Here is a 27,411-nt window from a genome sequence, read left to right on the forward strand (position 1 = left end):
CCTTCAGTTCTCTAACACCAACTAGGTGTTCAACAATCAGTTAAATTCTACACTAAATACTACCTCAAATTAGCACAGACCCCACAGGTTAAAGGCTCCGTTCATAAGACTGCCCCCACTTTAGATGGCAGCCAAAAGTGGGGTCTCCAGGCAACCAGCATATCTGCCTGGCTGACTACAAATCTGGGGTTCCCACAACCCCCCCCCCCCCCCACTCCCCACTGGTTCAGTAATTTGCTAGAATGACTCACAGAACTTTGGAAAAACCATACTGTATTATAAAGGATACAACTCAGGAATAGCCCAATGGAAGAGGTGTATAGGGCAGGGGATGGGGGTGGGGGGCACAGAGTTTCGTGTCCTCTCTGGGAATGCCACCGTCCCAGCTCATTGATGTGTTTACCAACTCAGATGCCTCCTGAACCCCAACATTTAGGGGGGTTCATGGATATTTCATTACATAGGCATGCTCGATTACACCATCAGCCATTGGCAGTTACACTCATCTCTAGTGCCCCCTCCTCCCTAGAAGTGGGAGTAGGGAGAGGCTGAAAGTTCTAGCCTCCAGTCCTGTGGCTGTTTGTTCTGGCTACAAGCTACCTCCTCTAACCTATGGGGCCCCTTTCTCCTCCATGAGTCATTTCATTAGCATACGGAAGACTGCCAGGAACCAGAGACAAAAACCAAATACTTACTTTTTATTTTATCTTAGGGACAAATTCATGATTGGCCCAAGCCTCTTTGGCTCAGGCTGTGGTAAACCAAGAAAGGATGGAAGCAATGGGGACAGGAGGAAGCCCACAAGCCCCCGTCCTGTCTCCGAGGACCTTTGGGCATCTTCCTCTGACCCCTCCTCAGAGACATAGACTAAAGCCCAAAACGTGGGCTCAGCTCCTGAATGAGGGTGTAGATGTTATGACCAGTGGCCACTGGCAAGAGAAGCTAAGGAAGCTCTTGCTGCTAGAAGTTCAAGGAGTTAGGAAAGACAGGAAGCTGGGTGGAATTAAAAACAGAAATAGAAATTTTTCATTCCTATCAAGGATTTTAGCCTCTTCTTCTCCTCTCACAGGTATCCTCCTGAACAGGGGTATCAGACACAGAGTGGACTGTTACCCCAAGCACCCCCTCCCCGAGGCTTCCTTTCTGTTCTCAGGAGCTCTCTGTGCACCCTCTGTGACACTTGCTTTCTTTCTGATGCTGGTGCCTGTGACAGGCTCTGAACTCTGCTCTCTCTCTCTGTTGCCCTAAGCTGGAGCTGTCCCTGAGGGATTTTCATCTTGCAGAGTAATTTGGCATTTACAGATAATTTACCAAACCATTTGTTTCCATATAGAGGAAGTCATGCTCGCTGAAGAAAATAAAAATGCTGGAACATCTGCCTTAGAAGGTAAGGAAATGTTCTGACGCCTTATTCCAGTTGCATTTGCTCCCTCTTCGGCGATGGCAATCTCTCTTGATCAAAAGGGGAGAAAGAAATAAAAGACGGTGCTCTGGGATTTGAAATGAGAGTCTTTCAGTCATAAAATCCCTCATGCTTTAAAATGAAGGGAATTGAGTCACAGATTTAAATGCCTTTTAAAGTGATGAAAATGAAACCCAAGGGTTGCTTTGTTCCAGGGCATGTGATTGATACTGAGCGAGGAAAAGGCCGTCCTACAACCAATGCTATCTAAAGGGACCTTCTCTTAAAATGTGTGGGGGTCACCTTGAGACCACTTTCATTACCAGGAAGTGGCATTGTAGGTGAAGAGCCAGTTCAGATGGATACGGAGTGCCTGTTTACCTTCTGCGTTTAGATAGGCTCTAGCATGGCTTCCAGAGCCCTTGTGTTGCAGGAGGTGCTGGTGAGCACAGCATTTGTGGTCTAGTAGACGTCCTTGATTTCTCTTACCCTGGCTCAGGTATTAAAGGCAGATAGATGCCAATGTTACAGGGACCTCAAACAAGGCCTCTTGCCTGCATTCCTCAAAGTTTTGTCCAGAATGGTCTGGGTGTACTTGTGGCCTCTCACTGGCCTTCCCTTTCCCTGGTGCAGTGCTTCGAAGGGCAACCATCAAGAGGAGCCGGACAGAGGCCATGACCCGAGACTCCAGCGATGAGCACTGTGTTGATATCTCCTCTGTGGGTGAGTGGATCCAGTTCGATCTTTTACTTCTCTGATCGCCCATGAAAAGGAAGATCCTATCTTTTGAGAAGCACCACAAGGAGGGAAAGAATCCAAACAGTCCAGAATTTATGAATGTAATTAAGGAAAAGGGTGGAAATGGAATCTAGATTACAATGATTTGTTAAAAAAAAAAAAAAAAAAGACCTGGGGATACTGTTCACATGAAACATGGGATTTAGAGCTAAGAATCCAACCCAAGTTTTTCAGGTGTGGCAGATGTATTCCATTTGCAGAGGTATCCTCCCTCTCCTGGGAGTGATGATGAGAACCCACTTTGGGACATTGTTCAAAGGATCCTGAGGACCTGTTGCTTCCAGGGACATGGATGTGAGATCTTGAAGCCATTTGCTTAACTTAAAACTAATTCTGATTGGCAATTCTTTAATATTATGGGTTGCATCTCAGGTGCTCCTAGAGATTCTGGCTGATGGCAGGATTTTCCTCCCCAGAAAAAGGGAAAAATCTTGTTCCATCCTCAAAAGCAGAAGAGATTTACAAAGCTCCTTGCTGTTTTGTGCCACCAGTAGTAGAAATACTACCAATGCAGCAAAAGGATTGTAGTGCTTGAAGCTATTTAAAAGGAAAGGGCAGAGAGAAGCCCAATCTGTTGCAAACATAAACACGATCCTATTAAGATTCAAGACGCTGGTGTCCTGCCTGGGGAATCTTTCCATTTCTTAGGACTGAGAGTGCCCAGAGAGGAAAAACAGGTTCACTGCCTGTAGAAACTACTGAGCCCATAAGATGGGGATTCTCCAGACCTGCAATGTGGCAGTCACCTTGCCCTTGGACTAGAGCAGCCCATCTTGTCCTTCGAATGCTCCCTGGCCGTGGAGGATGACCACAGGATATTTTGCAGCCTCATTCTTCTTCCTTACTTCTCCCCTTAGGCACACCTCTGGCCCGAGCCAGTATCAAAAGTGCAAAGGTAGATGGGGTCTCTTATTTCCGGCACAAGGAAAGGCTTCTGCGCATCTCCATTCGCCACATGGTTAAATCCCAGGTGTTTTACTGGATTGTGCTGAGCCTTGTAGCACTCAACACTGCCTGTGTGGCCATTGTCCATCACAACCAGCCCCAGTGGCTCACCCACCTCCTCTGTAAGTAAAGCCTTATTCTAAAGCCTCCTCTGCTGGTCCCCATGTGGGGCAGCTTGGTGTGTGTGTGAACGCAAGAGAGCAAAGCACCCTGCTAGGAGGAGTTCTACCTCTTCACACTGAGGGAGGCCACATCATCCTCAAGGGGGCTGGAGTATCTCATGACTGTTTCCAGCTTTCATTCTTTAGGTAAACAGATCATTGCTGATGAATCAACAAGATAGCATAGCGTTATACTTTTGGGTACCACAAAGCCTTCACTTCCTTTCTTAAGGAGGCTCAATGATCGGGAGTTTTGATCACTGAAATCCTGGGCAGGAAGTTCTCAGGGCAATGGAGATCTCAAATAGACCGGAAGAAGAGCTGATAGGTCAGCTCCAGATTAGACTGCCACTGGGCATGAGTGAGGGTCAGGGGCCTGTCCCTGCTGGGTGTGTGGGGAGGAATCCAGCCCTTTGATCAAAGCCATAGTAAGTCCTCTCTTTGCCCTCTAAGGGCCCTCTACCATATAAAGGCCAGTGACAGGCCTGCCTACTGAAAGAGAGCAATGCTGATCTGTTGAGTGCGCCTGGGACTCAGCCTGGGTCAGAGGGTACTCAGACATCATTAGGCTCTGCCCAGCCCTGGCCTGATATGGCTACCGAATGTCCCGACATGTGTTTTTGTGAGCTGCTCTGTAAGTGGGTGTGTTAGCTGAGAAGTGCCTGAGCCCACCCCACATGTGGAACCAATGCTCTACTTTTAATACTTCCAGACTATGCAGAATTTCTGTTTCTGGGACTCTTCCTCTTGGAGATGTCCCTGAAGATGTATGGCATGGGGCCTCGCCTTTATTTTCACTCTTCATTCAACTGCTTTGATTTTGGGGTAAGTCATCAGAAGCCTGCCTGTGCTCCTGCTTTGTGTTGATAGGCCCTGGTTTTAGATAAGCAGCTTGCTCCTTACTCAGCATGAGATACTGAAATCAGAATATATAAAAAGAGAATCGATAAGATTAGCTAAAGGGAATTCAGAAGTGAATGAATCCTTCCCATGCAAGGTTTATTTGTTTTTCTAAGCTCTTTAATTTTCAATATTTTTATTAAAATGTAACACATACATTATAAAGGGTACACTTAAGTGTATAGCTCCGTGAGAGTTTACAAAGCTACCCATAGCCAGACTTTTGAACCACTTATTATCTTGGGGGAAGCCTGAGAAGGACAAAGGACTTGATTCTAGAGGTGGTTCCATAGGAAAGAGAAGCTTATGTATTTGTTTTTCTACTTCAGTTTAAAATTGGGATAATTATCTAGATAGACCCTCACGCAAACACATACACACACACTCTTATATTAGCAAGTCCCCACAGAGAATCTCTCAGTCAGCTGTTTACTTTCTACATAGTATGGATATCTAAATGTATACATTGTGCTAACACTTCAGGGTGCTTTCACATATCTTTTATTTTTGTCCCCTGCCGCTTACAGGAGTCCTATGAACTATATTACATTTCAGGAGTTAGCCTTCCCACTTACACAAGAATAAATAGAAGCTCCCGTGCCCAAGTTCATATACCCAGTTAGCAGCAGAATTGGGTCGCAGAACTTTGGGCTCCTGAACCACTTCTCTTTGTGCCAATCCCACTACTTTTTCTGCCAAAGCTTCAGTTAGGTGCTAAAGATTTCGAGCACTTGCTAATCTACATTTTAACTTGGAGCATATGGTTCTGAGTATGGGCAATTTTCAGGCATAGCAGCTAGTGAGAGATCACTTTAACCTTAGTTTCTTTGTGTCCGTACCTTTCGGCATTACTCTCGGGATTAATAGTTGTTGTTTCTCCTAGCACAATATCTAGAACATAGTGGACATTCAATAAATACATAATTAAAATAAAAGGAAATTGAAATGTTCATCTGCAATTGCTGCATCTTGTAGCAATCAGATCCTACATCACCATGAACTGTCACATTGCGGGATGCAAGACCTCTGTGACTGAGAGATATTTATTATATCAAGGACCGAAACGTTCTTGTTAGCACTGAATTTTAGGATTATGAGAGAATGTAGACCTTCTCTGAGATTTCTGTATTGAGATGAAACTTGTACTAATCCAAATCAGTTTCTTTGTTTTGAGTACCACTCCTTTGTCAGAGCAGCAGAAGCAGCAACTGGCTGTTGTAGTTTTCACCAAGGACAGGAGTCAGTAAGCCAATCTACAATATGAAGGATTAAAGTTAGGAAGGGGATTGAAGAGCAATGGGAGAGAGGTGGCAGCTTCCCACATAGGTAGTTTTACTGAAGGTAGGGCTGGTGGGAGAGGAGAGTTTTTATTCCCCCATCCCCCACTGAGAGCTGTTGATTGTGTGCTGGGCGTTAGAATGCCCCCTCTTCTTCTCCTCCTCCTCCTCTCACTGTGACTGGCATTGCTTCTGTAGGTCACAGTGGGCAGTATCTTTGAAGTGGTCTGGGCAATCTTCAGACCTGGTACGTCTTTTGGAATCAGTGTCTTGCGAGCCCTCCGGCTTCTAAGAATATTTAAAATAACCAAGTAAGTGAGCAGAATTTGGACTTTTCCCAATGACTTTGAGAGTAGAACCTTTTCTCTGCCTTATATTTTCTTCCATCTTCTCTTTCCCCCTTAGGGGGAAAGTATCCCTTCCCTGCCCCACCCCTTCTCTATTCTTTAGCTCTTCCTTCTTCTCCAAAGATTAAACCAAAAATATCTATGGTGCCACATTCCCAAGGGGAGCAATAGGTTGCTGCCCTCTTTACTTCCTACAAATATACAAATGCAGGTTATTTCATAGACTACCAGGTAGATGCTGAGCTGGGCTTGGGGGCTAACTTGGTATGCAGTGTTCACAGCTGTCACATTGTCTGGGTTTTGTAGGTATTGGGCTTCCCTGCGGAATTTGGTGGTCTCCTTGATGAGCTCAATGAAGTCTATCATCAGTTTACTTTTCCTCCTCTTCCTCTTCATTGTTGTCTTTGCTCTCCTAGGAATGCAGTTATTTGGTGGCAGGTAAGTGCTCAGAAGCTTTCCATCCAAAGGAGGCTCAAAACCTAGTCCTAGCCTGTGTTGGGCCAGGGTCTAATATTAACTCAATCACCATGTTACTATCCTGTCTGCCTTTGCCCATGGCCTGAATTGACCACCGAGTGCGTGCATATGTGGAGTAAACATCTCTGCTTTTATTACTTTCAGGCTGTACAGGGTTCTCGTTCCGGGGACCCATTTCTTTGGTGCTGTCCCTGAAATGTGCAGCATGGGAACATCCTTCAAAGTGCATAGTTCATCAGTAGTAGTCATTGTTACAGTCTTTATAAGTTATGTGGAATGGGGGAAAAAGTAGGGAAGAAGGGGGTTGTAGAAGAAAGGGGAAAAGAAGTGATGAAAACTGTGATCTTGGGGAATGAAAAACTTGGTATGTGAGATTTTCATTCCATTCTTTTCTCTACTTTTTTTTTCAGGTTTAACTTTAATGATGGGACTCCTTCGGCAAATTTTGACACCTTCCCTGCAGCCATCATGACCGTGTTCCAGGTATGAGGCCAGCTGACGGTTCACAAGTGCTGCGTGAGGTCCCTTGGACTGCACACTGCAAGACAAGGATGAGTTTCAGGACAATTCTGCTTTTCCTTTCCAGGCTCCTCCCAGGGGAGTGAGACACTCTTTCTAGTTGAGCGGTCATTACTACAATAATCCCTAGAACTTCTGTGGCTTTGTTCTTACCAATAATAAGAGAGCTCTGTTGGGACCATCTCACTGTCCTTCTCCCACACCTGTGAGTTTGCAGGAGATATTGAGTCTGAGGCATTCAGCCAAGAATCACATCTATGGTTTTCTGAAATCTAGGGACATCTTCTAACCCATTTAACAAGGTATCCATTAAATGGTGTTTATTTAACAAGGTCTCTTTTCCACCCCTGCTCCCCCCAAAACTCAACTGTTTAAATCATGGGGAAAATTCAAAATTGATAGTATCTTAGACCTAAAGAAAAATACTATTTGGCCAGAATCTGAGGTTGGACCAGAACCCAAGTTTCCTGAACTGCAGCTCACAAGGCTCTTTCCAATCCTGCTGCTGTTCCAGACCCTGTATCTGGGCAGCTCTGAGGACAGTTAGGTAATGACCAGACCACCTGATCTGTGTGATTTCCACAAGGACCTTGCAAAACTGAAGGTGGGAGACACTCTGTAGTTGGAGGAACAGAACCTTTCCCTTTGATGCTCTCCTTCCATTTTCAGTGTCTAAAATTCTCTTCCATATCAAAAGAAAGTTCAGGATTATTTATGGGACTTTTTTTTAACTCCCTGGCAGGATGGTCAAGCAAAGGGGTAGATGCAAAAGACCCAGGCCCAGAATTTGCCCTTGGTATTGACCCCATTTTCTCCACCAGCCCAGGTTTCTGATGTGTCTGTCATTTGCTTTGTGTAGATCCTGACGGGTGAGGACTGGAATGAGGTGATGTACAATGGGATCCGCTCCCAGGGCGGTGTCAGCTCAGGCATGTGGTCTGCCATCTACTTCATTGTGCTTACCTTGTTTGGCAACTGTATCCTTTTTAAGATGTACCTCCTCAAGCTGCCCGCCTTCCTGGACCAGCATTTGAGGAGGTATTGGTGGTGGTGGTGCTAGAGCTTGGGTTGGTGGAACAGGGGCGTGGACATTGTTTGGTGTACTAAAGTAAATAAGGATCCTGATCTGAAGGACTTCATGTACTAGTTGGGTAAAGAATACAAACATAAACAAGATAGAGTATTATCCAAATCTGTCATGTATGCAAAGAATAACATAGGAGACTGTTACATTGAATGGTTGGTGGTACTATGAGCTGGACAACATTAGACAAAGCAGAGATCACTGTAGGCTGAAATAGGCACATTATACCACTAATGAATTAATTACATGCTAATGTAGAACAAAGCCTGCCACATAGTAAGATCTCAAAACATTAGCATTAGGATTAATGCCATTACTGCTAATTCTAGCAAATATGTACTGTATTTGGGCTATACGTGAGACCTTAAACTAAGTGCTTCATAGGCACTATTTAATCCTTATAGGAGAAAAAAAATCTCGAGTAAAATAACTATTAAATTGTAAAGGGAGACTAAAGTCCAGTTCCATCTAACTCCAGTGCCCTATCCAATCACAAGATCTAGACCAGGAGATTTAGGTTTTAATCCCAGCAACTCTGTGTATCAGCTGTGTGGCCTTGGGAAAGTTACTTAATCACTCCGAGCTTCTATGTTTTACAACTGAAAGGAGGATAATAATATTTATCTCCTTTGTTAGTGGTGAATACTAAATGAGACAATTTATTTGCATGTGATTTATAATTACAAACTTCTATACAACTGTTAGATGCTTTTGGGGAGTGGGGTTGGCCATGAATTGGGATTAGTAGAATAAAAAGGGAGAACCATGGGATGCAGGTGTATTTTTGCATTTTCCATAGCTTCATAGACTAGACGTGCTCTTTTAAGTTTTCTGCCCTGAAAATGTCTAGAGGTTGGAGCTGACTAGAAGCTCAACATAAGAAACTCATGAAAAGAACACCAGGTAGTGAGTCACAGTCATGGAAGCCCCATGTGTCCCAATGGCATAATAATTGTCCTGATATTCTGGGGGTAGTCAGAGCTGGACTTTGATGCTACAACAGTTCTATGTTCCATAACACATAGGCTTTGAAGACAGTTGGAAATTGAGACTTCAGGCCCTAGAGTATGGCATAGGAATATATTTCATAGTGAATCATGTCTGCTGTGTGACATTTTGTTAAATGAAATGTGGAACCCTTCAGGACCCTCACAAGAAGAACGGGAGAAGTTAGCATGTTATTATTGGGAGATGCTCAGTAACAGGGGCTGTGGAATCTCATTCTTTTTGTCTTTAAGGACAGAATGGTGTGACGCCCATTGGCCTAGGTAGGATTCAATTTCAGCCTCCCAGAATGGGCAGATGAGCTCCCACACTGAGCTCCCTACACATCTTGTTCAGTGATTCTCTTAGTTGTAATTGCTATGGGTAGAGGCCACAGCTGTCTAAAGACCTTTTGAATGTGGCTGAACAAATTCAAAGTGCTTTTTCTGTTCCCTTATTCATCAACAATCAATGCAGAAGACTTCTGTAACCAAATGTGTGGGGTTTTTTACTCACCAAGCAAACAATCCTGCAGCGGATACTAGTTGGTGTCCTCTAATTCAATTCTGATGCTATCTACCTGGAGATAGCATTAGATCCCACAGGTTGAGGGCTGAATCCCCAAGACTGCCACTGCCTTACAATGACAATTGCATGCCTCAGGTTACTTTACCTGTGTTTTGAAGGCTATAATTTGGGGTTCCCACAACCCCTTCCTGGGTTCAGTTAATTTGCTAGAGTGGCTCACGGAACTCAGGAAAACACATTTACCAGTTTATTATAAAGGATATTACAGAGGATACAGTTGAAGAGAGGCAGAGGGAAAGACATTGGGGATGGGCACAGAACTTTCATGCCCTCTCCGGGAGTGCCAGTCTCCAGGAACCTCCACATGCTCAGCTATCCAGAAGCTCTCTGAACACTGTCCTTTTGGATTTTTATGGAGTCTTCATTACATAGGCATGATTGATTAAGCCATTGGCCATTCATGATCAACTTAACCTTCAGTCCCTCCCCCCTCCCTGGAGGTTCGGGGGATAGGGCTGAAAGTTCCAACCCTCTAATCATGCCTTGGTTTGGTGACCAGCCCCCGTCCAGAAGCTACCTAGGGGCTACCAGATATCACTTTGGAGTTTCTAAGGATTTTAAGAGTTGTATGCTGGGATACATAGTTAAAGACCAAATAATAACTTTTCACAGTATCGTAATTCTCCTCACCCCATCTGGCCCCCAGATGGTTTGATTCAGGTATTTCTTTATCCTGGGTAAAGAGATGATATGTGGAAGGAAGGAAGACATACCCTCTTTCTCCTTTCAACAGAGTTGTACAGCATCTCCCTGTCTGTTCCCACAGCCCCTGCTTAAGTGACTCTTCAGGGTAGCTTCTGTTCCTGTTAGTGTCCCAGGCAGGAAAGATCATTAGGTGGCCTCTCAGCCTTGCTGAAGACTTTCGCTTTTCTTATTTGCCCATCCTTAATTCATCACCCCAGACACGCTACTGAATGTGTTCTTGGCTATTGCTGTAGATAATCTAGCCAACGCCCAGGAGCTGACCAAGGTAAGCATTGTTCTCTGGGGATCTGATGTTTCTCTAGTGCCACTGGGTGCCCTCTGGGTTTTGGAACTCTCTCCAAAAGTCTACATTGTCTGACTCAGGCCTGCCAAGAAGGCCCTTTCTGGAAACTTCTGGACAGTTGGATAGCCACACACCGATGATGGAAGCCTGGTTCACTTTTATTGAGTTTGGTGAGCCTCAGCCTCACCTAGGGGGCCTCAAGGAACACAAAAAATAACATCTTAATTTCTATGAGCCCTCAAAGGAGTCCTTTCCAGGATTATCATGGAGAGTCAGGAAAATTCTAGAGCCCTGGTTTTAAGTTCCACCTCTGCTACTGCAGCCTATGGCTGTGTGACCTGAATCACATGACTTAACCCTTCTGGGTTTTGGTAGGAGAGAGATCAGGGCCATCACAGTTCCTGGGCTATGGCTATTGGGATATTCCAGTGGCCAAGGTCATTTTGGGGAAATTTCAATGAAGCCAGATACTAAATTTCCCAGATACAGTTCTGGGAAATTTTCACAGAACTGTTCCCTTCTTTTCTCTGATTAATTTCCCCAGTATGGGGAGGCAATATTAACAGCAGTGGGATGGTCTACAGAGATGAGTAAATACCCTTTTCTCCACAGAGAGTGTCAATTTGGTTTTGAACAGAAGTGCATAGCATCCTGCTGACGTTTCTGAGCTTCTTCCATGCGTTCTCTGATGTTCTTTCTACATCCTTGAGGGTCTTATTATCCGCATATATGGTAGGAAAAATACCAGCTTTAAGTAGCTGAGAAACTGGGTCTGAGTCCCACACCTGCCACTGGCTATGCTGGCTTGGCTTGGACTCCTGATCTCCATTAGCATCGGTTTCTTCATGCGTGAGGCAGGAATGCCATATCTGCATTGTGTACCTCACGTGATTACTGTGAGGATCAAGTAAAATAATGTCTGTGAAAACCATAGCATGCTCTGAAGATGTATGTGCTCTTATCAGCTCTAATCCTTTTATCTGAGCTGGTTTTCCTTGGGTTCATCACAGAGGGGATGCTTGCAGGAATGCTGCTTGAAGGGATGAGAGCTCTGCCTGAGCACCCACTTAGCTGTGCAGGGAAGATACTGCAATGGGGTGCTCAGCCTCGGCACTTTACTCAGCGGGGTCCTTGCCTGGAAGGCCCCTGCTCCATCACTTCTAGACACTGTAGGACATCTGAGAAGTGTCAGCTCCTGCCACTGACCTCCACAGCCATAGCCAGCTCCACTGAGGACTACGGGTTGGGGTAGACTTCTCCTGGTTCTCATGAGCAGCCCGTGGATGGCTCCAGGATGGAGACAAGGATTGCTGGCCATGCCGGAGCAGTGAGGCTCCTGACTCCCAAGGGACCTGGCCTCTGGCCATCAGAAGTCTCCGAGCCAACCTAACATCTCGCTACCTTGTTTATCCTCTTCCTGTGTCTTCCTGACTTCACTTGGTATTCAGAACTCTTCTTTAGGAGAGCCAAGGGAAGCTACTCTCCTTCCTGGGGATCCCAAGCAAAGCTATCTCTGCTTTGTGTCTAGGATGAACAGGAGGAAGAAGAGGCCTTCAACCAGAAACATGCACTGCAGAAGGCCAAGGAGGTCAGCCCGATGTCTGCACCCAACATGCCTTCGATCGAGTGAGTCAGCTGCCCCCTTCACTGATCACTGAGCTCCTGTGCTAACAGCCAGTTCATCAACTCACAAAACTATTGGTTGCAGGAGTGCACCTACTCCATACTGGAACTGTTCCTGAGAATACACAGTGAGCGAGATAGATAATAAACACGCATATCATTTCAGATAGTGACAAGTGCTATAAGTAAATGAAACAGGGTCCTATAGTGGAGAAGTACAGGAGCTGGGTGGGAGCAGCTTATGTCAAGCAGAAGGGATTCTCTGAGGGGGAGCTGTTTAAGCAGAGACCTAAATGTGTAGATGACAGTCCTGTGACATTTTGAAGGAAGAGTGTTCCCAGCAAGGTCCAGTGTGGCTGATGTGTAATTAATGAGGGGAGATAGAGACAGGGCCGGGGAGGGGACGGGGCCGACTCTGAGGTCCTTAAAGTCCAGGTGGAAGAATTTAGCTTTTATTCTGGCTGAAATCACAGGAGGACCTCAAGTGGAAGGATGAATAGGATATGATTTACACTTTTAAAAAGGTCACTCTGTTCTATGGAGCATAACGGACTGTAGGGGCCAGAGTGGAGGCAGGGAAAGAGTCAGCTCTCAGAGTAAAGTAGGGGAGAGGTGATGGGGGTTTAGACTAGGGTGGGGGAAATGGAGGACATGAGTAATCCCATTCAGTCTGTAGTTTGGAGAGAGAGCCAATAGGATGAGCTCATGGATTCAATGTGGCAGGGGTGAGGATGAATAAAAGGGAAGAAACAAAAATTGATCCCAGGTTTTAAGGTTTTGCAGACTAAGCAGCGGGTTGGGGGGTGGTGGTACTTACTGGATCCTTGGAAACCGGTGGAAATCTAAAGTTCATTTTGAGATTCTTCTAAGGCATCCAAGTGTTGAATAGGCTCTTGGTTACCTGCAGCAGGAGCTCAGAAAAGTCAGAATTAAAACAATGATTGGCGGAGGTTATTCGCGTTTAGATGGTATTTAAGTCATCGGTATGGGTCAGGTATCCCAGAGACCTAGCTGCTGAGGACAGAGGCTGACGGTGATCCTGCTACGAGGAGAAACCAGCCACGGAGACCAAGGGAGTACAGCTAGGAGGCAAGAGAAAGAACAGGAGGCATGGTATGCTGGAAACCTGTGAGGGAAGACTCTGCAGGAAGGAAGAGTGGGTGCCGGTGCTGCATACTGTAGAAAAATCACATACAACAAGGAACAGAAAAGGGACCATTGCATATGGCAAAATGAAAGCTGTTAGTGACCTTACAAGAGCCATTTCCATGGCCAGGTTGGAACAGAACCCAGTTGAAGTGGACTAGGGAGAGAACAGGAGGTGATAAAGGAGAGTGGTGAGTCTACTGCTTCAGGGGGCCAGCCTGGACCTGTGGTAGAGCTACAGGCAGTTGGCCTGGGCCCTGCGTGGCCTGGTCTCTGCATGGTGAGACGGGGGGGTGTGGGAGGAGAGGCTGGGAAGTGACTGTAGAACCACATAACTCCTGTTGTTTGCGTCCAGGCCTGCATGAGGACTGTGTGAGTGGTGAGTGGTGCTGGGGCATCTGTGGGATGGTCTGAGACCCCCAAGGGGGTGGAAGTCTATCCTGGCAATGACCCTGTCATTGTTACTTGAAGCTAGTAAGGGAGGAGCCTTTGGTTGGCTAGAGCTCCGGTAAATGGCTCCCAGCAGCCTCTTCTTGCCTTGTGGGGTGTGCCAGGGTTGTGTGCGTGTGGGGGGGGGGACCTCCCTCCATGCACGGCCATCATCTTGCCTTTGCCTTTTAAAACTAAAGGCCTGGCCCTTGGATCCCTCTTCTGTGAGTGAGAGAAAAAAATTCCCTTCCAAATTGTTAAAAGTTGATAGGGAAATGCCAAAGATTGATAGGGAATATTCCTCTCTGGAATATTCTCTGGGCCTTGAGTAATTTCTGCTCCACCTTCCCTGAACTCATGAGTTTGGGTTAAAAACACATACACACAGGTATCCAAAAATGTGGATGGGTGGGCCTGGCTGCCACTTAGGAGTGGGTGGTTCTATTTACTGAGATGAGGAAGCCTGGGGGAGAAGTGGGTTTAGAGAGATGTGAGTTGGGACGATGCTTGGCCCAGAGTAGAAACTCACTATTTCTGGAATGAAAGAATGAATGAAATGTGGGTAGGCACCGGCAGGGCCGTGGGAATTGAGCAGAGTGTGCATCAGGGCACAGCGAGGTAGAAGGAGGTGCTGCAAACATCCAAGACCAGCAGACACCCGGGCTTTGGTGCTGTACATGTGCTGTGAGGTTGGTGTTGCTGGTGTGAGCCACCTCCAGGTGTGTGTGCCCTGCTTAGCTGTGTGCACTCTGCTCAGGTATGTGTACCCTGCACAGATGTGTGTGCCCTGCAAAGATGTGTGCACCCTGCTCGTGTGAGTACTCTGCTTAGGTGTATGTGCCCTGCACAAGTGTGTCTACATTGCTCAGGTGTGTGTGTCCTACATAGGTGTGTGTCCTCTGCCCAGGTGTGTGTGCCCTGCACAGGTGTGTGTGCTCTGCACAGGTGTGTGTACAATGCTCAGGTGTGTCTGCATTTTGCTTGGGTGTGTGTGCCCTGCTCAGCTGCGTGTGCCCTGCACAGATGTGTGTACATTGCTCACATGTATGTGCCCTACTCGGGTGTGTGTGCCCTGCTCAGGTGTGTGTGCACTGCTCAGGTGTGTGTGCATTTTTCTCAGGTGTGTGTGCACTGCTCAGGTGTGTGTGCATTTTGCTTGGGTGTGTGTGCCCTGCACAGGTGTGTGTGCCCTGCACAGATGTGTGTACACTGCTCAGGTGTGTGTGCCCTGCTCAGGTGTGTGTGCATTTTGCTCGGGCGTGTGTGCCCTGCTCAGCTGTGTGTGCCCTGCACAGATGTGTGTACATTGCTCAGATGTATGTGCCCTACTCGGGTGTGTGTGCCCTGCTCAGGTGTGTGTGCATTTTGCTCGGGTGTGTGTGCCCTGCTCAGCTGTGTGTGCCCTGCACAGATGTGTGTACACTGCTCAGGTGTATGTGCCCTGCTCAGGTGTGTGTGCGCTCTGCACAGGTGTGTGTGCCCTGCACAGATGTGTGTACACTGCTCAGGTGTATGTGCCCTGCACAGGTGTGTGTGCCCTGCACCAGTGTGCATACACTGCTCAGGTGTGTGTGCTCTGCTCAGTCGTGTATGCCTTGCTCAGGTGTTCATGCCCTGCTTGGGTGTTAAGGCGAAACTGCTGATTTCGGACTACACTTTAAGTGCAAACATGGCTGTCCATGGGGAAACACAGAAGAAGCACTGTTAAAAACCAAAGTGCCTGAGTGCTAGTTATATTTCTCTCACTAATATACTCTGTGATCTCAGAGAGACAACCACTCCGATCTCAGAACCTCTGTTGCCTCATCTTTGAAATGAGAAGAATGCCACCTGCCCTTCCTATCCCACAAGGCTATTGTGGGGTGTACACAAGGTCTCATTCATATGAGTTGGAGACATGTGGATGCTTCTCTGTATGATTTTAGGTATGAATGTAAGTTTGAATCTGTGCATATGTGAGTAGAGAGAATGCCCATGCTTGTGTGTGTGAGAGAGAGAATCCTTCCACGTACATACACTCTTACACACATGCTTCTGGATAGCGGGTATTTGAATATTTGAGAATTTGCAAATAGATGGTGTGATGTGCTTTTCCTAGCAGGTGTGCATGCTGCCTGTCTAGAGCGTATGCTTCTACTTTTGTATCTACCCATGCTTCTTGGCTCTCCTACCCCCACCTGTGCCTTGTTGCATTGCAGACCACTGATGCTGAGGGATGTATTCAGTTGAGGAGCTCACAGGCTTCTCCACAACGATGTCTGCATCAGTGGGTGCTCCTGGGCAGCCACACACATGTGCACTGTGCATCTTCCATACACCCAGAGTGGGCCTCAGACCAACTGCCTCTGCTCCCTCAGAGGGTGGGGGCTCTTCTGCAGACATGTGAAAGATGGTAGTTGATGGGGATTAATTTGCCTAGCATGTTCTCCATGGGTGGGCATCAGCTTTATCAGGAGAGGAACAGCATTTGCCAACATCCCAGGTCCAAGCAGGGCCCATCAGGCTGGACTGAGTTCATCAGGCCAGTAACTGGGGCAGGCTTACTGCAAGGATAGCCCAGATGTATCATCCTCTAGCTGAGCATTGACCCTGTGCTGACAGCTTATTTACCAGGCGTCCCGTCTCTTTCTGTGGGCACAGTTAATACGTCGCCATTCTAACCTTGTGTTTGTAAGAACACAATATGCATATGAAAGAGAGTTTTCTCTCTACAAGGCTTAGAAGGTCAATATTGTGCTCTGCCCTGCCGAACATAGAACAGGGCCTATGGCCAGGGCCTCTGCATTGCTCATAGGCAGAGGTCACTGCTCATATCCTGGAGTACATGGATGGTGGCCTATGGAAAGATGGTGCTGCCTCTGACCATGGACCACTTTGTAGCCTTGACATCATGCATGGCAGAGCACTTGCTCCCCTGCATGTTTTGTGAAGCTGGGTCAGGGTCTGCTACAGGACTCATGAGCTGGGGAGCCACACCCAATGAATGTGCTATGCTAGCCCTAGAAATGACTCGGGGGAGGGGAAGAAAACTACTCAGCAACATCTACTGGATTTCCAAAATAGGAATCTGAAGGATGTGTAGGTGGAAGTTTGCGTGCCTGTGGGGCATGGTGTTTGAGCATCTGGAGCTGTGGATCGTGTGAAATGGCATAGCCTGTGTGGCTCTGCATGTGTGCTTCAAAACCTAGATCCATGTATTTGCACATAGCAAGGAATTGAAAGTCACTGCATTGGAGAGTCGAACATGGGGAGTCTACAGAAGGCAAGCAGGCACATGGAGACCCGTTGGCCACGCAGAGGACTCTGTGTCCCCCTCCAGAAATCTGCTGGTGGCTCTGGGGCTTGAGGTTCCTAGAGGTTGGGGTGAACTGAACCTGTTCGTTTTTCTTCCCCAGAAGAGACAGAAGGAGAAGACACCACATGTCGATGTGGGAGCCACGCAGCAGCCACCTGTATGTGTGTACCAGTTTGCGTGTTTGTGAGTGGTTACGTGTGGGTGTGGGACAATGTGTCGTTGTCCTTGCCATAGACAAAGTGGCACTGGGTGTGCATGTCAGTGTGAGGCTTGGTGTGTGTGTGTGTGTTCTGTTCACATGATCTGTGGATATGCCCTCTGCACCTCTCAACATGTGCTTATATCAGTGTGTGTCTACGTATGTGACCTGTGTGTTTTTCACTCTTCAGTCTGGCCTGTGAATGAGTATATGTTGTGTTAGTGTTGGTGGGTGTACCTCTCACGTAGGCAGTTGTGTACAGCTATGTGTGGGCCTCAGTGAGGGTGCGTGTGGGTACATCTGCGTGTCCCCTTCACGGTTTGTAGGTGTGCGCCCACAGGCACAGGCGTGGGGAGGAGGTGACTCCCCGTCCGCCCAGCAAGCCCTCTCCCGTGTGCTCTCCTGCATTTGTGTTCATGTGTTTCTGCTGCCCCGTCATTGCTCCTCTAGGCCCCTGGGCTGAAATGCTCAATCGCAGTTTTGAGTATGAGCTGCTGGTGGTCTCTGCACTTAGCCTTCTGTGGCTTTTATTAGCTATTGTGAAAGAGACTCGTAGCACTCTCACTTTTGAGGGTGGTATCAAGACTTTTTGTAATAAGTCTGCCTGGCACTCTTCTCACCCTTCAGTGGTATCTGACCATTTCAGCCCTCATTGTCCCAGGCTGTAACCTGAGAGGGAAGGGAGATTGAGTGGGAGAGGAGGAGGAAAGACCTTTGACCTTGAATCAAGGGCCATTGAGTGTGTACAAGCAGACGCCCTGAAAGCAAGGAGAGCAGGGGAGTGAAGACGTGGTAAGCCTGTGGACTGCTGCCCCAGCAGGCCCTGGGGACTTGGAACCCCTCCCAGGGCTGATGCCTACCCACCCCTCAGTTACTGCAAAGCAGGGATTGGAGTGGAAAGTGCCCAGGCTGGGAGGCACCTGCCCGATGAGCTCCTCACGTGTGGCCCGCCTGCTCCTTGCATCTTTCTGTGCTTCCTGTCTGCAGGTCCTGGGCGCTCCCATTTGCCCCCACCATGTGTCCCGCCCTCTCACATGGCCCCTGCGGTCACCCTCCCTGCCTGCAGCTTTCAGGCTCTGACCACAGCCCTGCCCTTTCCCCTTGGCAGGAGGGAGCGGAGGCGCCGGCACCACATGTCTGTGTGGGAGCAGCGCACCAGCCAGCTGAGGAAGCACATGCAGATGTCCAGCCAGGAGGCCCTCAACAGGGAGGAGGCGCCGTCCATGAACCCGCTCAACCCACTCAGCTCCCTCAACCCACTCAACACCCACTCCAGCCTTTATCGGAGACCCAGGGCCATCGAGGGCCTGGCCCTGGGCCTGGCCCTGGAGAAGTTCGAGGAGGAGCGCATCAGCCGTGGGGGGTCCCTCAAGGGGGATGGAGGTGACCGATCCAGTGCCCTGGACAACCAGAGGACCCCCTTGTCCCTGGGCCAGCGGGAGCCGCCGTGGCTGGCCAGGCCCTGTCATGGGAACTGTGACCCGACTCAGCAGGAGGCGGGGGGAGGAGAGGCTGTGGTGACCTTTGAGGACCGGGCCAGGCACAGGCAGAGCCAGCGGCGCAGCCGGCATCGCCGCGTCAGGACGGAAGGCAAGGAGTCCTCCTCAGCCTCTCGGAGCAGGTCTGCTAGCCAGGAACGCAGTCTGGATGAAGCCATGCCCACTGAAGGGGAGAAGGACCCTGAGCTCAGGGGCAACCATGGTGCCAAGGAGCCAACCATCCAAGAAGAGAGAGCCCAGGATTTAAGGAGGTGAGTGAGTCACGGGGTCCCAGATGGACAGCGCACAGGCTGCTGTTAGGCATTCCTCAATATAAGCCTTTCTGAGCTCCAGTTTCCCCTTTTATAAAATGGAAATTATGCTGACACACACTTTGTGAGGTATGAATAAATATAACAGGCAGTGGGCTCTGTCCCCCTGAAAACGAGGGCCTGTTGGAAGTGGGTCGTGGATAGAAGGACAGGAGTAAGGCAGTGACCATGGCGTGTGGGTCTTAGCACCTCTCTGCCTGGCTGGGTGGGGTGGAAGGCGGTGGTGGCTTTGTGCCTTCCAGGCTGCCTGAGCTTCCCCACCTTCCCCTCGTGCCGGGCACACCCACCATTTGGGGACAGCATCTGAGCACCAGCTCTCTCCTCCTCTCTCCACAGGACCAACAGTCTGATGGTGTCCAGAGGCTCCGGGCTGGCAGGAGGCCTTGATGAGGCTAATGCCCCCTTAGTCCTGCCCCATCCTGAGCTGGAAGTGGGGAAGGACATGGTGCCGACGGAGCAGGAGCCGGAAGGTAGCAGTGAGCAGGCCCTGCTGGGGGATGTGCAGCTAGACATGGGCCGGGTCATCAGCCAGAGTGAGCCCGACCTCTCCTGCATCACGGCCAACACGGACAAGGCCACCACCGAGAGCACCAGCGTCACCGTCGCCATCCCCGACGTGGGCCCCTTGGTGGACTCAACTGTGGTGCACAGTGAGAGCGCAGTCCCGTTTCCCCTCCAACCCCACCTCCTATCCTGTCTGGGGCTGGGGCCCTTCCAATAAAGCCACATGGAAAGCACCACCAGGAGGAGTAAATCATCCTTCAAGAAGTAAAAATGAGTGGCAGTTTTCTCCCCGTGTGCAGAACAAAAATAAGCCAGCATTCTCTTCATCTTAAATTTTTCCCATAAAATTTCCCCAAGCTTTTGGTTCCTGTGACCACACTCAAGTCTTCAGAGTGATCACATGTGACTTTGTGCCCAGTGAGATATTCAGCTATTTGCTTTGGTGTATGAATATTTGATGGTGTTCTCTGGGGTCTCCCAGGTGCTCTGCTGCCCCAGCAAGTTAGGGAGCCTCTGATGGAGTGGACCATGGCTCTGCTCACTGAGTGACCTTCGAAAAACCTCTGTGTCTCTTGAGGCCTCAGTTTGTCGTCTGTAAAGTGAGAGCGTTGTACTAGATGATCTCTGAGGCCGTTCCCTGTACTAATATTTTATATGATTCTATTGCTCTTACCAACTCTTTTTCTCCTAGGAGCTGTTAGTCACAAGTTCTCCCCATCACAGTTCCCTTAGGCAACAAATGTTAATTATTGATGTCCTAAAGGGAAACACAGCAAAACGAACAAACCAAAAAACACTTCTCCACCCCTGCCCTGACCCTACATCCCATCCCTGTATTCATCCCACCCCTTATCCTTGCCCTGACCCCATACCCCATCCCTGCCCTGACCCCACACCTCATCCCTGCGTTATTAATTCCACACCCTATCCTTGCCCTGACCCCATACCCCATCCCTGCGTTATTAATTCCACACCCTATCCTTGCCCTGACCCCATACCCCATGGCTGCTCTGGCCTCATGCTGTCCCCGCATTAATCCCACCTGCCGTCCCAAGATCACTGAATTGTGACCACAGGGTTCCAGCTTTGATGTTTTCCTCTTACTTTTTCTGTATTTACTCTTTCACATGACAGTCTTCCCCCTCCCTGTTTTTCTTCCATGCTCCCTTCCCATTTCTGCATGTTCTCTACAGTCAACATGCCACTACTGCTTCAGAAAGTGCAGTCTCCCATGTCCAGTGGCATGCTTCAGTTGACTTGGGCATGTCTCAAGATCCCAGACCCACAGCTCTTTTGGTGTTTGTTTGCTTTAATATGTAAGAAGTGTTTTGGGCCTTCTTTTATGAGAAAGAACATAAAGCTTTACTCTCCCTCTGTTCTAATTCCAGAGCTACTCTTTGGTCTTGGTCATAGGTAAAAGCATGTGATAGGAAGGCTTTTGGATACTTCTTATGACTGACTCTTTAGGAGGAAGCCCTGGCGTGGGCCAGGACCACCAGGATCCACTGCTGACACAGGGTTCCAGGGTGGAGTCATTCAATGAGCAGGGAGCAGTGGGGCCCTTTCCCCGCTGTGACAGCTTCAGCCTCCTGCCAGTTTAACCTATACCATGTCTTGAGTATGGAAACAGCAGCAGCAGCTGAGAGCTCCCCTCGACCTCTGGCTCCTTCGTCCTCCCAATCCTGGGATGCAGTCATGAACCTATACTCACATGATTATTACATTCACATTTCTACATTAATCATGGCCAAAAAAAAGCACAGCCAGAAAGGCTGCTGCAAACAGAGTCATGATTTATTGAAATCTTCCATTGCAGGGTGATTCACTGAAAGGCAATAGGATTTTAAATCAGGAACCCATACTAGCTTTATGACCTTAGGAAAGGTACTTAAATTGCCAGAACTTTAGTTTTCCCATCTGTATCATGGGAGTAATAATACATGCTACTCGGGGTATACCATGGGAAAATTCAGTAAGTGAATATGTACAAAGAATCCAGAGTTTAGATGTAAAATCTAAACCTTGTAAATTTTATAACAGAAATACTACGTTGTTTATCAGACTCTAAAAGTTCAACCTTAAAAGGGGAAACATGATCATAGTCATTTATATGACATAAAAGGTTATTTCTCATAACATCTGGGGAGGGTGAAATAAGAAGAGAAGAGTTTAACTCAATGTCAGGTAGTAAATACCCCCAATGCCTGCAGGGCACATTTGTTAGGGATGTCCCTGGAGCCCTTTCTCCTCCTCTCCTTTCATCCCCAACTAAACACAAATGGTGCCAGTTTCACATGCTGCATGGTTTCTGAAGATTTCAATGTGTTCCTCTTGTAGTTAGCAACAAGACGGATGGGGAAGCCAGTCCCTTGAAGGAGGCAGAGATCAGAGAGGATGATGAGGAGGTGGAGAATAAAAAGCAGAAGAAGGAGAAGCGTGAGACAGGCAAAGCCATGGTGCCTCACAGCTCAATGTTCATCTTCAGCACCACCAACCCGTAAGCCACCCTCGCGTTGCTCCCTCTTTGGTGCTAGGGTAAACGGCCAGGTGTGAGGCAGGGCAGGGTGAAGGGGAGAGGAAGGATGGGGGCCCAGCCATCTTCTTAAGCCTTCCTGGTGGGGCATGGTCAGACATTGAGCATCTGGGGTGCCCACTAAGTGAGGTGGGTTGGTAAGTTACACAGCCTCTGAACTCTGCCCGTAGCCGAAAGAGTAACGTCAGACAGGAGAGCATGAGACATGTCATCAGAAAGGAACTCTTTACCAGTCTTTGGTCAGTAGGTAGCATGGAGAAAGGAAGGAAATCTACATGAGATTGTGTCACCGAATATTCCAGAAGTGGATAGAGCCAAGAATGTGGAGCCTAGAATGACCAGATCACCTGTTTGAGTTGAGAGTTTTGGTCACACTGCTCTCCATGTGGAGTTTTGAAATGGTCTGCTCTGAGCATGCTACTCAGAGCAGAGGCAGGGACATGAAGTGGGCGTGACAGAGCGGAGTCTGGAAGGTTAGATTCAGGAAAGATGGAATTTGGGAAGAGCGTTCCAGCAGGGCTCCGGGAAGAGGGCAACCTGGGTTAAGGCATGTGAGCCATCCATGACTAGAATGCAGAATATAGAATACAGTTACTTTAACCAGAATAACCTGGGGCTCATGAAAACTCATTACTGCTTTCGTCAGGATCTTAGAATCAAGATCTATTTTTATGTTTCTTGGTTCTTTGTAATTTCCTTGGGATGTCCCAGTTTCCTTAGAGTGGGAGAGTAGACATCAAGATACAGCAGAGGGTGCTGTGCAGCCGCCCTGAGTTGGTAGGCTGATGCTGGCTGCTCCCCATGGCTCAGACGTGCCTGCAGATAATGTATCTTGGCTTGCGTGCTGCAGCCTCTAACCAATCTGATTACCTTCTTCCACTGGGGCTTTAAATCAAGGGTGGTGGCTGAGAAATTAAATTGCTCTCCCTGGCGGCTTCCTTTGGCAAGGGCCTGGCTGTCTGGAAGGGGCCGATATGTGTATGTGGGAGTGAGGAGTAAGGGCATGGGTGTAGTGGGGAGTGGGCCAGCTCAGCCGTGCTCCACTGCCCGCAGGATCCGGAGGGCCTGCCACTACATCGTGAACCTGCGCTACTTTGAGATGTGCATCCTCCTGGTGATTGCAGCCAGCAGCATCGCCCTGGCGGCAGAGGACCCCGTCCTGACCAACTCAGAGCGCAACAAAGTGGGTGCACAGGGACCATGTGTCAGCCTCCGTAGTACTCTGGTGCTCACCCCATCCCAGCTCTGGAGGTGAACCGAGATGGTAGCAAGGTTTCTGGGGAATGAGCAAGGATTAGAAATTGCCCACTCCTGTTCCTCAGGGCTAAGTATGAACCATTCCCAGACAAGCCCCTTCCAAGCCCAACACACTGCAAGGCTCTGCCTCAAACCGGCCAGGGCTCTGCGAGGCTCTGCAGCCACCCATGGGCTTGGATGTGGGTCTAATGTAGGGTCATGGATGGTGTCTGTGAAGCTGGCAGCTGCAGCTCCACCACAGGGGGCCAAGGCCTCTCCTGGGGGTCCCACGGGTATATGTCAGGAGACATGAGGGACACGAGGAGGACAGGAGCTGACAAGGATTTCAGGTCCCGAGCCAGAACTGAGGGACAGGTATATGGACAATTCAGACCCAAAAAGTTAAGTTCTGGCCAACGAGAGGGAACAGCCAAGGAGTGGCCACTGGGTCACATGGCTCCAGCAGGGCCCATGCCCCTCCTTCTGGCATTTCTCTCAGTCTAGCTAGTGGCTCTAATTCCAAGCCTTTGTTCTGAGGGTGCAGTGGGTGAAGGCCGGGGTGGGCAGGCACGAGTGCATGTGTCCTGGCAGGTGGGAGTGCGTGTAGTAGCCTGTTGACCACACATGGTCATTTCCTTCTGCCATATATGTCTTTCAGGTCCTGAGGTATTTTGACTATGTGTTCACGGGCGTGTTCACCTTTGAGATGGTTATAAAGGTAAAAACTTCTAGAGAAAACCTGGGCTCTTGGGTTTAGATAGGTCACCTGTCTGCTCCTTAGGCTAGAGCCTTTCCTCAGAGTTACCACCTACCAGCCAATGGCAGCCCTCAGTAGAGCTTCTGCCGCCCCTTCTCTGGCCTCAGAATCCTGAAAAAATCTGTCTCAGCAAGACACGGCTGCATGGTTATGTTTGTACTGGTGCAGGCCTGTGGACATGGCCCAAGTAGGAGGCAGGCAACAGGTGTGCAGGCAGGCTTGGGGCCAGCACTCTCCTCCCCAGTGCTTGTCCTGGCTGAGCCTGGGTGTATGCCAAGGCAAAGGGCTAGGTAGAGATGAGTCTTCCTGGGCTTCATCTAGTCCCAGCCATCATAACACCCCATAGTCTGTCTTGTTCCCAGCCTCATCCATCCAGGATTTTACCCATCTGTGCATATGTGGCAATGCCCAGTGCTCTGAGCCATAAATGAAAGGAGGAATGTGGCAGGGTTCTGTGAAAACCAAGGAGTCTAGTGAACCCTGGGTGACTATGAGATGGGGGCCTCAGGACTCAGTCATGTGGAGAAAGCCTGCTGGACCTACGCTGTCATTCTCCAGGTCCTAGCGTAGGGTTGGTTGTGGAGATGGTGGCAGTGGAGGCATTGCCACGATGAACAGAGCTCAGGTCAAGTGTTGCCCACACCTTCTGGGCTCATTGTGGCTGTTCATATCCTCCTTCTGCAGATGATAGACCAAGGCTTGATCCTGCAGGATGGGTCCTACTTCCGAGACCTGTGGAACATCCTGGACTTTGTGGTGGTCGTTGGCGCATTGGTGGCCTTTGCTCTGGCGTAAGTGACTCTTTTCTTATTTGATTCCCTTCCTTCCCCTCTTCCTGGAGACTCCAGTTGATTTGAAGCCCTTTTCAGAAATGCAACATTCAGGGTGATGCCAAAGAATGCCCCTCCGGGAAATCTGCTCCCCAGTCACCCTCAGCAGAGCTCCTGAGCACCTTGCAGCTCCAGCTCATGTGACCTGACTGGCAGAATGGGGGAAGCAGGAGTAGGGAGCGTCAGGAGGGAGAAGTCAGAGGCCCTGGGAATTCCTTTCCTGGAAATGAGTAAGCATGGGCAGGCACTCACAGTGTGGACAGTGCTTCCATGCATTTAGCAATAGACCCAGGAACAGCTTATGGGCCCTTTCTTTCTTGAGTGTGTCAATCAAGGAAGCAGCTTGAAAGAAAGATGCAGAGGGTAGTGCAAAGTTGAGGATCACGGAATCCTAGGCATGGTGAGGTTTTCTGTTCATAGCAGGTGTAAATGAGAGCTCTTCCGGGGATGCAAGAACCATGCTTTCGCACACACTTAATAATATGTTTAATCTCCAAAAGGAAAGGCTTTCCAAATTTTCCTTGATAATGTCCTTAGGAAAACAGCCTTAAACCATTCAGGCAACTAAATCATGTTCATTATATTTGTGGGATTTTTTTTCCCCCACACATGGATCCAACTCTAGACAGTTTTCAATCACATTCTGACATTTCCTGTGGAATCTAGCCAAGGAAAGGGCTCTTCTAGCCCTCCTGGGTGTAACTAGGAAATGGGATGCTTTCAGGGTCTTTTTCCTAACCTGGTGTATAGAGTGCCCCAGAAGGATGAATGACAGCCTCGGGGTTCTGTCTGTACCTTGTTCACCCTGAGCAGCTTCAGCCTCTTCCAGGATGCACAACAGAATTCTCAGAGCCATCCCTCAAGTCTCTCTGAGTACAAGTGGAAGCCTCATCTTTAGCCTCAGCAAGGCTAGCTACACCGTGTGGCGAGGCAGGAGAGCTTTCAGGAGCTGCTGTCATTGAGTCATTGATGGCAGCTGCGAAAGGAACACAATGTCTTCATACATTTACCCTTCTGAGTGGTTTTCCCTCCAAGGGTTTGCCCTTCCAAGTGTTTAGAAAGAGATCACCATTGGAAGGGTTTGCCCTTCTAAATGTTTAGAAAGACGGGGAAGCTGGGCCGGGCGCGATGGCTCACGCCTGTAATCCCAGCACTTTGGGAGGCCGAGGCAGGCGGATCACAAGGTCAGGAGATCGAGACCATCCTGGCTAACACGGTGAAACCCCATCTCTACTAAAAATACAAAAAAATAGCCAGGCATGGTGGTGGGCACCTGTGGTCCCAGTTACTTGGGAGACTGAGGCAGGAGAATGGTGTGAACCAGGGAGGTGGAGCTTGCAGTGAGCTGAGATTGCGCCACTGCACTCCAGCCTGGGCGACACAGCGAGACTCTGTCTCAAAAAAAAAAAAAGAAAGGGAAGCTGACAGTGCTTCTCCTCAAGCTTCTCCTCAAGCACTGTCAGCTTCCGTCTCTTATCCTTTCCGGCAGAAAAATAGGTGGGATGAGAATTACAAGATGTTTCTCAAGTGGCCTGGTGGGGTGGGGATAGTGGAGGGTTATGTCTTAAGGAGAGGTACAAGGTACACGCCCAGCTGTGCTAGAAGTGTAGGATCTCCCAGAACCTGCAAGTGGACTGTGCTCCCTCAGCCACAAGACTGTGACATGAGTGGACTGTGCTCCGTCAGTCATGAGAGACCCTACAAAAGAAAACCATGTTGGGCATAGTTTGTGACCCTGAAATGGGCTGGTGATCAAAGTAACTCCAGTGTCCCTTGTCCCCTTGTGCACATGTTAATTCCATTGTGCAGTCACTTTTGCCCCCCACAAAAAGAAAGCTTTCTGTCACGTGTGACTGGACTGTTCTTGAGGAAATTTTACAGAAACATGGGGTATTTTCTCAAGCATCTGGGCCCTGTCTGGATTCTCATGGTACAATGAAAGGAAAGGCAGCTCTGGCTCCATCAGAGGGACTTCCAGCTCCTCTTCCATCTTCTTGGAAAGATGGATTAAAGTCTGCTTTTGCCCTAAGGAGACCCACATTTTTTGTTAGAAATAAATATTATCCTTAGGTTTTTAAAAGGTCAAGTTCCCTTTTCATTTTACTAATTCATTTGCATAGATTATCCACTGTATCGTTCTTATTTTGATCTCTAAAAATCATGTGTCTCTCTTTGAAGTATAAAGAACAAGGAGATAGAAGCATATAGGAAAGAACCCACCCCATCTTTAGGAAGAACAGAACCCACTGGCGTAACAGGACAGAGTGGCAGGAAAGGTTGGGCTGTGGAACCAGATGGGCCCTTGTTTGAATCCCAGCCCCTCTACTTTCCAGCTTTGTGTCCTTGAGCCACACAGCAAAATATTAACCCTCCTAACCTCAGTTCTCATCTCTGAAATGCAGATAAAATAATGTGTGTAAAGTGCTTAGGACAGGACCTGATGTAGTGTGAACAATCAATACTTGTTAATTCCCCTCCTCATCCTTCCATTCTCTTATCACATCATGAAATCCAAATATAGGAGCAAATATGTATTGATGTGCAATGTATACAGATAGATGTGTGCAGGCTGGCCCAAG

General features: G+C 48.5%; 1 protein-coding gene across 13 annotated transcripts in view; it reads left to right on the top strand.

Moving 5' to 3' along the window:
- The window catches only part of LOC105484537 (calcium voltage-gated channel subunit alpha1 E), a 492,953-nt gene that overhangs the window by 398,403 nt on the left and 67,139 nt on the right, over positions 1-27,411 (top strand). For 10 of the 13 annotated variants that reach the window (XM_071076614.1, XM_071076570.1, XM_071076587.1 and 7 more), the window contains 17 exons: positions 1,334-1,387; positions 2,036-2,125; positions 3,058-3,267; positions 4,019-4,131; positions 5,682-5,794; positions 6,137-6,268; positions 6,718-6,790; positions 7,686-7,803; positions 10,385-10,452; positions 11,999-12,096; positions 17,064-17,120; positions 18,271-18,912; positions 19,309-19,622; positions 21,814-21,973; positions 23,063-23,192; positions 23,904-23,963; positions 24,687-24,793. In XM_071076614.1, the coding sequence (XP_070932715.1) occupies positions 1,334-1,387; positions 2,036-2,125; positions 3,058-3,267; positions 4,019-4,131; positions 5,682-5,794; positions 6,137-6,268; positions 6,718-6,790; positions 7,686-7,803; positions 10,385-10,452; positions 11,999-12,096; positions 17,064-17,120; positions 18,271-18,912; positions 19,309-19,622; positions 21,814-21,973; positions 23,063-23,192; positions 23,904-23,963; positions 24,687-24,793 (2,539 nt within the window). The remainder of the gene's footprint in view (positions 1-1,333; positions 1,388-2,035; positions 2,126-3,057; positions 3,268-4,018; positions 4,132-5,681; positions 5,795-6,136; positions 6,269-6,717; positions 6,791-7,685; positions 7,804-10,384; positions 10,453-11,998; positions 12,097-17,063; positions 17,121-18,270; positions 18,913-19,308; positions 19,623-21,813; positions 21,974-23,062; positions 23,193-23,903; positions 23,964-24,686; positions 24,794-27,411) is intronic. The other 3 variants (XM_071076628.1, XM_071076620.1, XM_071076617.1) reach the window with 1 other exon arrangement.

This window comes from Macaca nemestrina, chromosome 1 (genome assembly GCF_043159975.1).
Source record: "Macaca nemestrina isolate mMacNem1 chromosome 1, mMacNem.hap1, whole genome shotgun sequence".
Lineage (NCBI taxonomy): Eukaryota > Metazoa > Chordata > Mammalia > Primates > Cercopithecidae > Macaca > Macaca nemestrina.